General features: G+C 36.1%; 1 protein-coding gene across 1 annotated transcript in view; it reads right to left on the bottom strand.

Annotated features, from left to right (window-relative positions):
• Window position 1: 1 nt before the first annotated feature.
• Window positions 2–14,976, bottom strand: part of LOC107040828 (ubiquitin carboxyl-terminal hydrolase 31) — a 20,693-nt gene continuing 5,718 nt past the window's right edge. The window contains exons 2-5 of the mRNA XM_015261089.1: window positions 5,879–6,252; window positions 3,088–3,730; window positions 1,305–2,084; window positions 2–692 (exon numbers count right to left, since the gene is read on the bottom strand). Of these exons, the coding sequence (XP_015116575.1) occupies window positions 570–692; window positions 1,305–2,084; window positions 3,088–3,730; window positions 5,879–6,252 (1,920 nt within the window). The 3' untranslated portion in view covers window positions 2–569. The remainder of the gene's footprint in view (window positions 693–1,304; window positions 2,085–3,087; window positions 3,731–5,878; window positions 6,253–14,976) is intronic.

Raw genomic sequence — 14,976 nt, forward strand, 5'->3', positions numbered from 1 at the left:
AGAAAAAGTTGTATGGAACGACGAAATTCTAGTGATTTTTTCTATAAAATAGCTTCTATTGGAAATTTTCTATAAACAAACGCAGTAAAGCTGTGGAATTCCTCAATAGAAGTTGAATAGAAATCCAACCGAATTTTCTATCGAACTCACTAGGCTTCTCCATCAAATTTTTTCGTACGTTTTGCTACTTCAACTCAGTTATTCGCAAAAGCCAACACTTCAGGCGCAAAAATCTCTGCATTTCTCTCGATAATACGAATCTAAAAAAATGTACGACACGCACTTTCAGAGGATAGTCTTCAGTTACATGAAAAAAAAATCAGTGTAGGATTGTTAATTCGAAATGTTCATCTGAGATCTCTCGTTGCTCACGAAAATGACGAAAAAACAGTATTAAAAGACAATTACACGTAGGTGTGAGCAATTAATTTGCCTATGATTGGAAATTATTTGAAATATCCAAATATTCTTGGCTAACATACTACTGTAATCATCTTAGTATGTGGTGAATAAAACCAGTCCAGGCACTCTAGTCCACAGCCAGATTGCTATCTGGCTCAAATTGTATGTTACAATGTTGATTCGTGAATTACAGCTGTGTCTGGATCACTGTGGGCATTGTGAATTATCGCTGACGGTTGACTTGGTGTCAGCGTTATTGAGGACGTCTTTCTTACTGGTTTTGGCGAGGCCTAGAATAACAAAAACAAATATTAATAACTGTACGGCAAACTGTGGATGAATAGAGAGAATTATTTGCTCATATCTAACAATAATTAATTTTCACATCACGTCAACAATAAAATCTGTCTATTAAATTTCCTGAGAATTGCTTTTTTTACATTTTCTTCGTTTAAATGAATAACAAAAATTGTTTAAATTTTTGAAAATCTTTTTTTTTTCATAAAATCATTTGATAAAATTCTGAATTTGGATAAATTTGTGGTGGTAAAAAAAGATTGGGCGTTGAATTCACTGTTTATAAATTATTCATAAGGTGCGTATTCTTCAAAATTGCGATTTTTCAATTATTTTGCACAATTATTTTTATTATTTACAAGAATAATCAAAGTATTTGGAAAAACTTAAAGACATGAACGATTTTCAATAGTGATATTTCTTCACAGCGCCATGAAATCATACATAAAATCCTTTAACCGTTCGGTATTAAAAATTCAACCTGGAGTTGAAAGTTTCTTAAACATGTCACCTCCATAAAAGAATGAATACCATAAAAATCCTCTAAAAAGAAAAGAAAAAAAAATGCCAAAGCACTATAATTCACCCCCCATTACCCAACTCACCCATTCTCTCCTAGACGGTGCTTCATCATCAGAATAATGATCAATCTCGCCAGTCTCATCTCCAATTTCCGTAGCGACGTGCCTCTTACCGGGCTGCAGAGTAGCATAATTACGACATCCACGATTAAAATTATTAAGATTTTTCTCCTCAACAATTTTCTCCTGGCAGAGTACCTCCTGCGACTTGCTCTGCTTGTTATTCGTAATAACTCCACTACTATTTTTATTGTTGAAATAAAAAGGGGGCATCCTGGACACCCAGTGGTCGATGCCAGACCCTGTGGAACTGGTGGAAGCAGCAGAGGAATTGCCAGCGGAATTGCTGCTCCTTCTCTGATAAAACAGCATGTAGGCAGCATTTGTAATTAAATTCGTGTCATTGACAGCCTCAACTCTGGTGTCATCGAAGCAGTACCACTGAGTGTCGTAAGGATTCCTGCAGAAGGCAGTGTAGTGTCCACCCTGTAAGTCCTGCCCATGATGATTGCAGATGGCATAAAGATCGTAAACATTCTCATCGTATTTGGGAATATTGTGATGACGAGTTCGAGGTTTTTTCCAGGGAGACCAGCCCAGTGCCCCCAGTGTTGTGACATTTGTGTGATTAGGTTGGACCCCACCATGCGCCAGATGAGGTGTCATATCGAAACCATAAAGGGGAAAGTCCACGAGCATTGTCAGCTTGGATGTTGATCTTTGCTTTGCGGTCTGCTGACGAAATCTCTTGAGATGAATCACCAGGATGTCGGGCAATGACCACAATCCCAGCTTTTTTACAACCTGACGAATAAAAAAAATCGTTAGCATTGAAAAATACTAGGTGGGGCAAAGTGGAATGTGTGTCATTTACTTAAAATCCCAATGTCTTTGTTCATAAACTAAGATGTCAGGAAATAAAGTAGATGGCGAACGGTCTATTGTCTCACTCTCCCCTAGATTATATCCATTTAATAATAATATCTTAATATACGCAATGTTAACATTGATATTGGGCGATGTTGGAAAAAAATTGCTGGGAATTGAGTAGTAATTTTCAGGAGACAGAAAATGAATTCGATTTAGGGGAGAAGAATGATTGAATTTCATATTTTATTGACAATTCAAGAATAGAAAATGGATAAACATTTAAAAAATACTAGGGATAGTGGGGCAAAGCGGAATTTTTACAATCGACTTTGAATCTCAATTTCTGTTTATAAACAAAGATATTAAAAAATAGAGGAGAGATTGCAAACGTTTCACTTTGTCTCAATCTCCCCTAAATTATTCATCTAATAATATCTTGATGTAAGCAAAATATAAAATTGATATTGCGCGATGTTAAAGAAAAATTTAAATTTCATGGACAGTTGAGTAGTATTTTTCAGGAGGCAGAAATTGAATTCGATTTAGGGGAAAAAATCATTAAATTTCAGATTTAATTGGAAATTCAACAAAATTCAGAATTCTTGAACAACAAAAAGGTGACAATTTCCCAACTTCCTGAAATTTTTAATCAAAACACGAATATTCACTATCAAATGACGCTGAATTTCCCTTATTTCTATCAATCTTCATACAATAATTGAACTAAAATATAAAGTTCTCATCAATTCTCTCATTAAATTGTGAATTTTCAATGACAAAATTCCTTGACATTCCAGTGGAAGTACAACAAAAATTTCCAAAAAATGTGCCGGAAATTTCATCTAACAATTCCTTAAAATTTCTAATTTGTAACTTCCTTTTATCCCTACTGGATTTTTCATGCATCTCACATCATAAATAACAAACTTCTATCTACCTCCTGCTTTCTATTGCAGTAGGGACAGTGCCAGGCATCCTCAGCCCCCAGAATCTCCTCCCTCGTGTATAAATCAAAGCATTCCTCCAGAGTAACAGTCCCCCCCAACTCAGCATTAGTCTTCAGTTGTTTGACACTTGCGTGCTCCTCGATCTGATCAGAGTCGTCCTGAATTATGTTGGATTTGGTCGCCTCGTCCCACTCGAGGATAAGCTTGACGTGCTGGGGACCAGAGTCGTCAGCACAGAGGGCTAATGCCTGCTCTATCTGCTCAGTGTAGAGTGGGTGCTCGACACAGGGGTCGATGCAAGGATGCTCGTCCTGGATTGGGGTTGCAGCGGGGTCTGCTACCCTGATGTTGAACAGACCAGGCGTCTGACTCGAGGTCAAAACGTCTTCTGAGAGGGTTGTGTGCATTTCTTTAAGGAGAAGCTTCTGGAGGTCCTCGTAGGATGTTTCTCGGGACACCTGCATCGTGTAGGGACTTCCAAATCTCTCTCGTAAGTCACCTTTCACCAGGACGTTCACCCATACCAGGAGGATGTAGGCCTGCTCTGTGGGCTCTTTCAGCTGGGGGAGCTCTACACAGTAGAGGGGGTCGTTCTCAGTTATTACTGAGAGGGGTTGACAATCCGAAAAGGTTCTGGAAAGGAATGAGAATAGTTTCTTTTAATAGTAGAACAGAACCGCGCGCAAAATTAGTGGTTGATTGTATTTGTTAGTCTTTCATTTATTTTTGAAAATAGTAGAAGTGATAATAATCGTCTATCATGACTTGTTACAGCTGGAATTGTATTATTTCACGATCATAATTGTCTCATGTCACAACATAGTTAGATTGCTCCATAAAGTATTTAGAACAGAGTGCAGAGCAGAGTCCGTTCATTAGCAAATCCTCAATGGATAATCTTTGCTGAAGATCCTAGATTATGCAAATCTTTTCTTTTTCTCTTTAAAAAAATATATTTTTTAACTGTGTATATTATTATGAATGAAAAATATAATCAGAAAATATATTTTTTCGAAGGAATATATAAAAATATTTGTATAATCCAGGATCTTAAGCAGAGACTATCCATCTTCCTAGGCTTAAGGATATCCCTGGCGAAGTAGATTGCTGACAAAGAAGTTAACACCAATGTTTTTATAAAGGATCATCTGTTTTCGTTTAGCGATATTTGAGGGGAATCATTAGGGGAGGGTGGGGCCAAGTGGACACTTGACTTTTTTCTAATTTAGGTTATAACTCAGAAGCAAAGTCATTAATTCAGCTCAGTCTAAGGTCGCAAAGAGGAAGAATTGTGAGAAACATTATAAAAAAAATTGTCCCATTTCAGTGGAAATTAAATTAGTTGTTAACATTTCAGAGAAAATGTCTTGGAGTTTTTCAGGGGGAAAGTCGACTTTCGGAAAAATCGAATTTTTTCGCCAAGTGAAGGCTGATTCTGTATCTACTAACGATTTTGATGCTAATGAAACACTCGGAGGCGCCAGAAATGCAGAAATAAAAATTTTTTTTTCACCCGGGGCCTAAGTGTCAGATCTTTGATTTTTCCCGGGGGAAAGTCGACTTTCGCCAAAATCGAATTTTTTCGACGAGTGAATGTTGATTCCGTATTTATTGAGCCCTCTAATGCCAATGAAACCCTCGGAGGCGCCAGAAATGTCGAAATAAAAAAAAAAATTTTCATCCGGGGCCAAAGTGTCAGATCTTGGATTTTTTCGGGTGGAAAGTCGACTTTCGCCAAAATCGAATTTTTTCGTCAAGTGAATGTTGATTCTATGTTTATTGGCCCCTCTAATGCCAATGAAACCCTCGGAAGCGCCAGAAATGTCGAAATAAAAAATTTTCTTTTTCACCCGGGGCCAAAGTGTCAAAAGTGAAGTGTAATTTTAGCTCCACGTATCCCTACGCAACTAAATTCCTAAATTTAAGGATATGCTACTTGAATTTCGGAAGTCCTTGAATTTCTCAATTAATTTGAATATGAAACTTTTGTCAATAGTCAGTGTAATTGAAATTACATTTTCCAAAAAATTACTTTTTTTTCAACATCCACTTCTCATAAATAAATTGAGTTAAAGTTCAAAATCAATGTCATCATCACCTGTAGTTTCTTGCAATGACGAAATACCACTGAAAATTCTTTCCAATGCATTCTCCAAGTCCCAATTTTTATCTGATTTCAATGTCATTGGGCTCATTTTGTTCATTCGAACATTCTCTTCTGAGTCATCAGTCGACTTTCTAATTCTTTTGTGGTTCCATTTATTCTAATATTTTTCCAAGAAAACTTGCCCTAATTAACTAAAATTTAATTAAGAGAATCCTCAGTCAAGTATCGGAATAAATAAAAATAATTTACCGATCAATTTGAAATACCAAAAAAGTGGCGTATCTGTGTATCATCACCATTTGCCAACAATACCTCTAGATATGAAGTATTTAGTCGATATTCACGACCGAATATCGACTACATAAATTTATTCTGACGATGTATTTAGCTAATAGGGCTTGATGCGACCGGCTCTCATCACCCAAGCAAATCGTCAGGTAGTTTAATGAAGAATATTCCCATCGAATGAATTCCGGAAAATAAAAATAAAGACTTGGATATAAAAAAATAACAATTAATCACCTCAATCGATCATTTGAAATTATATTGCACTCGACTGTTCTCCACCCATCCATTTAATTACTTTAATAATCCCGAAAAGGCCCCCTGGGACTCCAACCAGGCGTGGCCACGACATTAAAATGAGCAAAAAGTATCACGTTTTCATTCATTACCTGTGAAAACCTTCATCATGTACTTCTGTCAACAGCATGTGACTCTCCTCAATGCCGGTATCACTCGCCAGTATCTCCCGAAGTTCTTTAATATTCGCAGCTTGATTCACACTGACCCCAATTCTCACTTGTCGAGGCTGTTGCGAGGTGTACAAAACATTAACAAAAAGATTCATTTGCCTCTGCTGCTGTGGCACTGGTATAGAGACACACAAGAACGGATCAAATGTGTTTGATTGTCGATTACACCTGGGGCAAGTCAGACTCGATCTAAATTGCGCCTGGAACACCTCGTGGACGAAGGAGTGATTGCAGCGCACATGATTAGCCAGTGTTTCAGCTGCCACAATGTCATCTGGGCGTCCAAATGAGTTCTGCAATAGAGAATATTTTTTGTATGAATAATTTTTCCTTTTTTAACTTCCCGACCCAAAGGGAGGAAGTTATTGTAATGACACCGAAAATCAAAAGTGGAAATTTAATGATATCTCCACGGTTCATGACTCCTCTAATCTTTTTATGACGTTTTTCAACACATCGTTAGCTGTGTCCTCAGTCAAAAAGTTTCGAATTTTAAACTTGTCTCCATATAGTTACTTCTCGTTTCTCACTTTCAGGAGAATTTTTGTATTTTGGCACTTACGTTACTCTGTTATGAAGCTAACGACATGTCTGTGTGAAGAATACTATTTCCCTTGAACGAACAGCGAAATTTGATTTTTTTGTCTTCAATTGATGCATCTTCATGTAATTTAGAACTGATTAGTTTGTGAAGACGATCGCCTCAACGGTTCTTTAGTAATTTATAAAAAACATGTAAAAAAACATAATTTTTGATTTTTTTCCCCATAATCTACTATTTCTTACAGAGTAATGATGCGATTTGTTTTTTTTTTTTCAATCGATGTGTGTTAATGTAACTTAGAACTAATAGTTTATGAAGATGATCGTTTCAGCAGTTCGTCAGTTGTTCGCGTAAAGCGTATGAAAAAAAAAAATTTTAAATGATTTTTTTGTTTTTTGAAAATTCATAGATTTTACAGAGAATAATGATGAGGACGTCTTTGGGCTCGTCGTCAGCGTGCTGGCCCTATAAACCAAAGCGTCCCAGTAGCGCAGGTTCGAGTCCCGGTGATGAAAGATTTTTTCATCGCCGGAAAACGAACCCAGTGCATGTGGAGTTAGTTATGTGGAGTTAGATATAAGTAAGCTTAGAGGCAAGTACGGGTAGGGAATTAGGCTGGGGTACCGCGTAGGTACTGGGACGGGTAGGTAAAAGACCACAACGGTCATATACCATCTGGCACCACCCAATTACAGAGAATAATGATGGGATTTGATTTGTTTTTGTACGATCGATGCATCTACATGCCATTCGATTTTGATTGGATGTTGAGCAAAATAGTTTCAACCGGTTTCTCGTTATCGGAATGGAAATGTCAAAATTTGCGTTTTTTTTCAATAAACCGAAAAATGGGAATTGTTCGGGAAGTTGTTTGTTCGACCCGTAATGGGTCACATCCACTCCAGTTCATACGCAATGGGAACGAGCGAAGTGAGCGACCAATAATCCAGTCGAATTTTTAATCTCAAGTTTCCGTCTTAAATAATTAATTTTTCATTACTAAACTTTCGTTATTCTAAACTAAATGTTCGTTAATTAATAATTAATTGTCGAGAGTTGAAGATTTCAAACGTTGTAAAATCACTAGTGACGTCACAAGCATGGTCGAACGCTGGACCAATTAGAGAATGGCTGGAGTCACCCTAACGCAATCTTCACGTGCATCTTATCCAATGGATGACGACCACTCCCCTCTCTCCTCACATTCGACCAATCGAGCACGAACCAGCATTACTTATGTCACTTTATGACGTCATGACCGAAATACTAGGTTTCAAAAACACCTGATTTTAAATCAATTATTATGAAATATACAGGCAATATTTCCCCATAATTATTTTTGTTTGAAAAAACGAAAGAAATTGAATCTTGGAATTATTTTCGTTTGGAAAAACAAAAAAAATGGAATTGTGGAATTATTTTCGTTTGGAAAACTGAGGTCCATACAAGTTCCCTATTGAGAATAATTGGGGGTTTCCTCTGTCATTTGAAGACAAACATTTCTGTGGAGGCATGACGCGACACAACGGTGGGAATTCATTTTTTGAAAATAATCTATGCACTTCCTCATTGTAATGCTTGATAAAAATATCAATGATAGTTGACAATGGCTATTTTTACTTTGACGCGACTGCTGGGACTCTGTACGCGAATCTATCGCAGTCTGTTTGCTTCGGTCGTTGTCTCCTCAAGGACAAGACCCACATTTCTGATTGTATCGTTTATATTTTTTTTTTAGTTTGGGGGAAATACATGCAGATATTTTTCGCGGTGGGACGAGGTCGATTGTTCCGTGGAGAGCGACAGAATGAAAAACAGTTTAGCTGGCTGTTGGATATTTGTTGAAGTTTAACTGCTACTTGGGGATTTTTAATGTTTCAGAGAATTGAGTTTCAATTTGCTTCAAGGATAAGAGAATCTCGAAATTCGGTGGGAAAATTGAACATCGGAGGGATTGTATTGAATTCTGAATGACTTTCAAAGCTCAAGGCAACGGAGGCAATCATTTTTCTGTGTTTTCATCATCACATTCGATTGAAAGACTATTTTTCACTGGAGTTTCAGGACACTGACTGATGGTTTAATCATTAACCGTATTGAAAGGGTGATATTCAATTTTGTAACTCCGAATTGTATTCAATGCTCTGGAATAGTTAATTAATATCTGATTCGTGTTGGGAACGAATTTGGAAAGTTTAGGGATAATTTGAGTTTGAAATTCATTGGAAAAATTCGTTATTGAAGAAGTGAACGGAATCGAGTTGAGTCCAGATTTCTTGAAGGGAACTCTCCAATAGTTTTTCTGTCGCCCTCAGATTCCGAGATATCTTGCAAAAACCCATGATAAATCGATTGTGAAATTGAACTGAACTGTTCTATCTCTTCGCTATTAAATTCAATGGCGCGTTGGCCTGAAATCTGAATATTTTCGAAGTTCAAGCCAATAGTCGCCAAAGTTTCATCATTTTTTCCGTCTCGCCATTATCACATCCAAATAAAACGAAAATTAACATTTCATTCTTCATTGGAGTGTCACCAAAATAAAATAGTTCTTCCTTCTAGAAGGGATTAGAAAAATATTCTGTGATAATTTTACTGTCAATCTGAAGTTCTTTAATATCTTGCATAAAACCATGATAAATCAAAATAAACTTGAACTGTTTTACCTCTTCGCTATTGAATTCAACGTCGTATTGGCCTGAAATCTGAAAATCTTCGAAATTCAAGCCAATAGTCGCCAAAGTTTCATCATTTTTTTCCGTCTTACCATTATCATATCCGAATAAAACGAGAATTAACATTTCATTCTTCACTGGAGTTTCACCAAAATAAAATACTAATTTCCTCAATTTTTAAAAAATTGAGGAAATTTTAAGATTCATTAAGATCATTCGAGGGATTAGAAAAATATTCTATGATAATTTTGCTGTCAACCTGAGATTCTTTGGTATCTTGCAAAAACAAATAGAATTTTAACGAGAAGTCCCTAGAATTTTAATAGCATCCTCATTTCTAGCGAATTCCAATAGAATTTTCGAGCGAATTCGCTAAGGTTTTCTATTGAATTTTTTCGGACGTGTTTACATGCTGCATCGAATCAAAATCAACATTTCCTTAAAAATAACCCGTTGTTTAGTAACAAAATCCATTGCAATTCTATTCATATAAGTTAATTGTTATTTTTAATTCAATTGAAATTTCAAGAATTGGGAAGTGATATTAAAACTTTGTACACAAAGGTTGTTTCCACTATGTCGTGGAATTACGTATCAGAATTCCGGCCTTGAATCTCACCTCAAGGCCCAGTCACAATTGATTGAATAATACAGATCGTGATAATGGAGGGATAAGGAATAATTAATAATTACGCAATGTCTGGAATGAGGAAAGAAACCAAAGGTGACGATTATTTCAGGATGTAGAGCGAGTTAATTTATGAGTGTTGCGGGGTTCTGCGGTGTTTGACATGCAATTTCGCAATGATGTTTGAAGAACGCTCTCAAACGTCAATTGTCACTGTGGTGACAAAATATTTAGCTGGGCTCCGGGATTATTTGGAGCGACAGATGATAATTGTCGAGTTTCAACTCATCCAGGGCCTGGCTAAGGTTTCGCGTAATAGGATCACAATTATAGGTGGGGGAGGAGTGACTCACTGGGGACACGTGATCCGCTGGTTCTGCCCTTGGATCTTTCGGATGTCAATTTGAGGGCGTCGTAAACTTGAAGAATTGAAAAATTCAGTGGAGTTATCAAGCAATTTTTGGAAAACTCAAACGGCTCGAGAGAAACGATCTTCTAGAAAATTTTAATGAAGCTGAAACTAGTGAAAGATTCGAGGACACTAGAAAGAGTCGAGATGAATCTAGGGGTGTACAAATATTTTTAAATAATGTACAAACTCTTTTGCACTTAAAAAGCATTTGTACATCTGATTATTTGACTCTCCTACACTTAAATATGCCCTAAATTGAATTTTCCGCTGACGAATATTCTGCTAGTTTCAGCTTCATAAAAATTTAACGGATCCTAGGCGGTTGACACCTTTTACCTGAAATTTCCGGTACACTTCTTGGAAATTGTTCTCATATTATAGTTTCACGGAAATCGCAAGGAATTTCGTCATCACAATTTCAAAATTGCGAGGAAAAAACAGTCGAAACTGTGAATGTTAGTTGAATAAATTCATGAAAAATGATAGAAATTAAACAAATTCAGATAAATATATTCTTAAATGTTCGATTAATTGAGAATTCAGAGTAATTTAGCACTGAACAATCACGATGTGACTAAAAATTCAAACAAGTTGGGAATTCTCATCGTTCTGTTGCTCACAAATTTTAATTCTGAAATTTCGTGATTTTATTATTCTCCCCCTAAACCGAATGCACCGTTATTTCTGAAAATCTCCTGTCACCGGTTCAAACAGAATTTTTTATTCGGCAAATTCTTTAATTAAAATCCTGTAAAGTGTTTAACATTAGTAATTGAACACCACAGCCCTCAAGTCTCATCCAAGCCTTTTTGCAATAATTTTATTTCAACTTTCAGGATTATAATTGGATTCGAAGGCCAAATTGGCCAAACATAAAATCTATTAAATAAATCCGAAAATTGCAATTGCTGAAGATTACAAAGTTTTTCATAGGGTTGAGCCCTATTTTTCATCACTTTACACACAAGTGATGAAAGATTGCTTATATTCATTATTCATATTAATTATTAATTATTCATAATTAATTATTTATAATTAAACATTAATTATTCATAATTAATTCACAAGAAGGGAATTCTAAAGACTGCCAACTTTCTATGAGAATAAAGACCCTACAAAAACATTGCAAAATAAAAAATATCTCAATCAATCTAAATCCAAGGATTCAGCAGAATAAAACAATGAAGAAATCATGAAACCGCATTGACTATGAATAACTTCATCAACAAAATTGTTTGCATTCTCCGGGCCGTCGACAAAACTGCCGACCCAACCAGTAATTAATACCCAGTTCAGCGACTATGAAATTTTCACCGTGTGCACGCGACGTAGATGGAGAAAGTGAACGTGAAAAAGAGCCCACAGTTGGCTGAAAAGAGAAAATAAATTCCATTGTTAGCAGGAGGGTATGGGGAAACGTTTGCCTCAAATAACGCCTGACCGAATAACAATTTTTGGGAAGAAAAATTGTCATTAGACACTTTACGGGTTTTCGAGTGCCTCATGTGAAGATTTAAATTATTCAAATAGGAAAAGAGGATAACAATTTTTTGGAGTAATTGCGGTAGCGAGACGGCGGTGTGAGTAAGCCACCGTGAAGGCCAACGTCTCGTGTCTCCGTATGACACTGTGGATATAGATACTAAATGTGACATCTGATTTCAATTGCTCCTGTGTCAATAATTATATTAGTTATTTACTGCGTGCGGTATTTGCAAGGAGTCGGATGCAATTTATGGCTGATGAACACACGATAATGCACTGTTAAAAATTTTTGTATGCACGGAGAAAAGTTCAGTAAAAATTAGGGAACTCACAATTCGCTCACCGATTACGGAATCGACTCAGAAAATTCAAGTGACGGTATCGTAATGTTTTACAGGAGATTCAGATAAAAATTACGGAACGCTCTGGAAAAATTCCACGACAGTTCCGTAAAATTTCCTACCACATTTCGCTCTGGAATTACGGAAAAGATACCTAATTTTTATTGAATATTTCTCTCGGTGCGAATTTTTCGTGCCAAATGCCGAAAATTTTCATCGTGTTGCAATTTCACTGAAATTTCAGGAAATCTCGTCATTGAAAATTCAGAATTTCGTGGGAAAATCAAACAAAACTGTAAATTTCCGTTGTATTTTTCCCTAAAAATGAATAGAAAATCAGAGAATTATAGTAAATATATTCTTGAATTTTCAGGACAGTGACACTACATGCGTTTTAGGGGGAAAAAATGATTAAATTTCAGATTTCACTGAAAATTTAATGCAATTCAAATAAATTAAGGAATTCTCGTCTTTATGCCCCTTAAAATTTTGGAATTTTGCTGAATTTTCAGTGAAACCTGAAATTTCATGATTTTTTCCCCCAAATTGCACTCAGTGTCACTGTCCTGAAAATTGGTAGTGAACTATCCATGAAATGTCATTTTTTTTCTAATAGTGTGCTCTCATTATTTCCTCAATGCATAATCTGGCAAATAAACTATTTTCTCTCTCTCAAATTTCGTTTTTTCCCAGCCAATTTTTGACTCTTGTTTTCAATGAAAATATTATCGCACCCACAGCATTCGCGATAACTATTTTTAAGGTCTGCCAGTGATTCACCAATTCTTCCCACGCGCTTTTATTGTGGCGTGAGTGCGCTTATGAGTACATGCAGCGTTTTTTTTTTCTTTTTAATAAACTTCCCTGTGAACGGTTGGGTGCAGCGTTAAACATGCTCAATGTTTCATACAAAAAAGCAGGAAAAAGATTTGATGTTTGAAGAGTGAATGCCAATGTGAGGCCCTGCTCGAACCAACACGAGGAACTTGTTGATTGGTTACTGAGCACGTCGCGCGTTTCAAGGTCTACCTCGCCCGTCCCGCTGGTGTGCAGGCACTCGAGCATTGGGAATATGCATTGAGAGCTGCAGAAATCGGCCCGAATAACGGAGCCAAATTGCAAATATGTATCACATATTTGTAGGTAATGAGAGAGATAATTAGCGCGGTAAAGGAGATGATTTATTTTCATATTGCGTCAGGATGGAAGGAGAATGAGAGGAGTTGTATTTTAAGGATGTTTATTCATTTTCCGAAAATGCAATTTTTTTTATATACAAGCAAAATTCTAATTAATTAGAATTTTGCTTAGTAATTTTTGTAATTGATGGGGAAACATATGAAACTAACGTTTATGTTATGAAAAAATTAAGTTGCGGTAGCTTTGAAATAATTTCTTCTGATATACGGGCTCTGGAAAGTCTACTTGAAGACTCCGAAAACAAAAATAAAAAGAGAGGGCAATGTGAAAATATATAGTGAATCCAATGGCTGAGATTAATTTTGGTGTAACCTGGCAAATAATGCAGATATTTAAAGTCGCTTTATCTTTAAGAGGGGACGGTCTATTAGAAGACTTTTAAAAACTACAAACAATTACCCGAAAACTCGCTGACATTCGCAATCGTAATTTTTTTCATCATTCAATTGCTGGACGGTCGAGAGAAATTCGAGTTTCGTGGTTGGATCTAAAATAAAAGCATCACCTAAATGGAGATCATGGCCATCATGGCTTCCATACCTTCAAGATTGTTTTAATTAGCAGAAAAAAACATATTTGAAGTGAAAGTGACAAAACACAGAATAATTAAATTCAAAAATAGTTGAATGCAGCCGAAAGCCCTAATTTCTGAACGACCGGGCCATATTTTTTATTTATTAATATTATTTATATTATTATTAATTGTGATATTATTTTGTAGTAATATTATTGAAAGGTGAAATAATCAGTACAATTTTCATTTAATTTACGGAATATTCATTGCAAGTTGAAATCGTCCAGAAATTAACCTGTTTACCCTACTACAAAATTTAAAAAAATATCACCGCATTTGAAATTTATCAATGTACCACGGATTCGTTTTCAATAACATCGTAAGAAGCGTTTTCTGTTTTGATTTCATTTCTGAACGATCAACTCCGATTGGTGGATTGAAATTTTTATCAACATGAGGAAGATAAGTCTGTGTATCAGTGGAAAAAATGTTAAACATTTTTTGAGGGCTTGCGGTTTTGGATGAACATCCTTAACATTCTTCTCCGGAAATAGTCTTCTGTAGTGAACTGAGTTTTTGATGAATAGCTCTGAATGTACGGGAGAGGGTGGAATTTTTATGACGGCCTTTTCTACAGCAGAGTGGGAGCTGCAAGCAGGGCTCATGAAAAATTTCTATCTCTCCATGCTTGCAAGAGATAAAAAAATGAAGGTACACGTTGAATTCACTTGTCGCGTTTCGCATCAGTAGAGATTTAATTTCTATCGTGTGACAGATCCATTGAAATGTCAAGGAATTTCGTCATTGAAAATTCACAATTTGATGGAAAAATTAATGGAGAATTTACATTTCATTTCAATTATTCCACGAGAATATTGAAAAATCAGGACAATTCAAATATGGCCGTGACTGTTCGCACCATTGCGTGAATCACTCCCGTACACTCCACGCATGCGTGAAGTTTGTGTGTTTCACGCAGTTGAAGTTTCATACTACTGTGTGTTTCACGCAGTTGTTTTTTTATACTACTCTGTGTTTCACGCAGTTGTATTTTTATACACCTGTGTGTTTCACGCAATTGCATTATGATACACCTGTGTTTCACGCAGTTGCATTTTGCTACGCCTGTGTGTTTCACGCAGTTGTATTTTTATACATCAGGATTGCGTTTTTCCACTTCCTAGGCCTTATACAAGATGAATTGAATTAATTTTTTTT

This window comes from Diachasma alloeum, unplaced genomic scaffold, assembly GCF_001412515.2.
Source record: "Diachasma alloeum isolate Michigan unplaced genomic scaffold, Dall2.0 Dall_scaffold_00343, whole genome shotgun sequence".
Lineage (NCBI taxonomy): Eukaryota > Metazoa > Arthropoda > Insecta > Hymenoptera > Braconidae > Diachasma > Diachasma alloeum.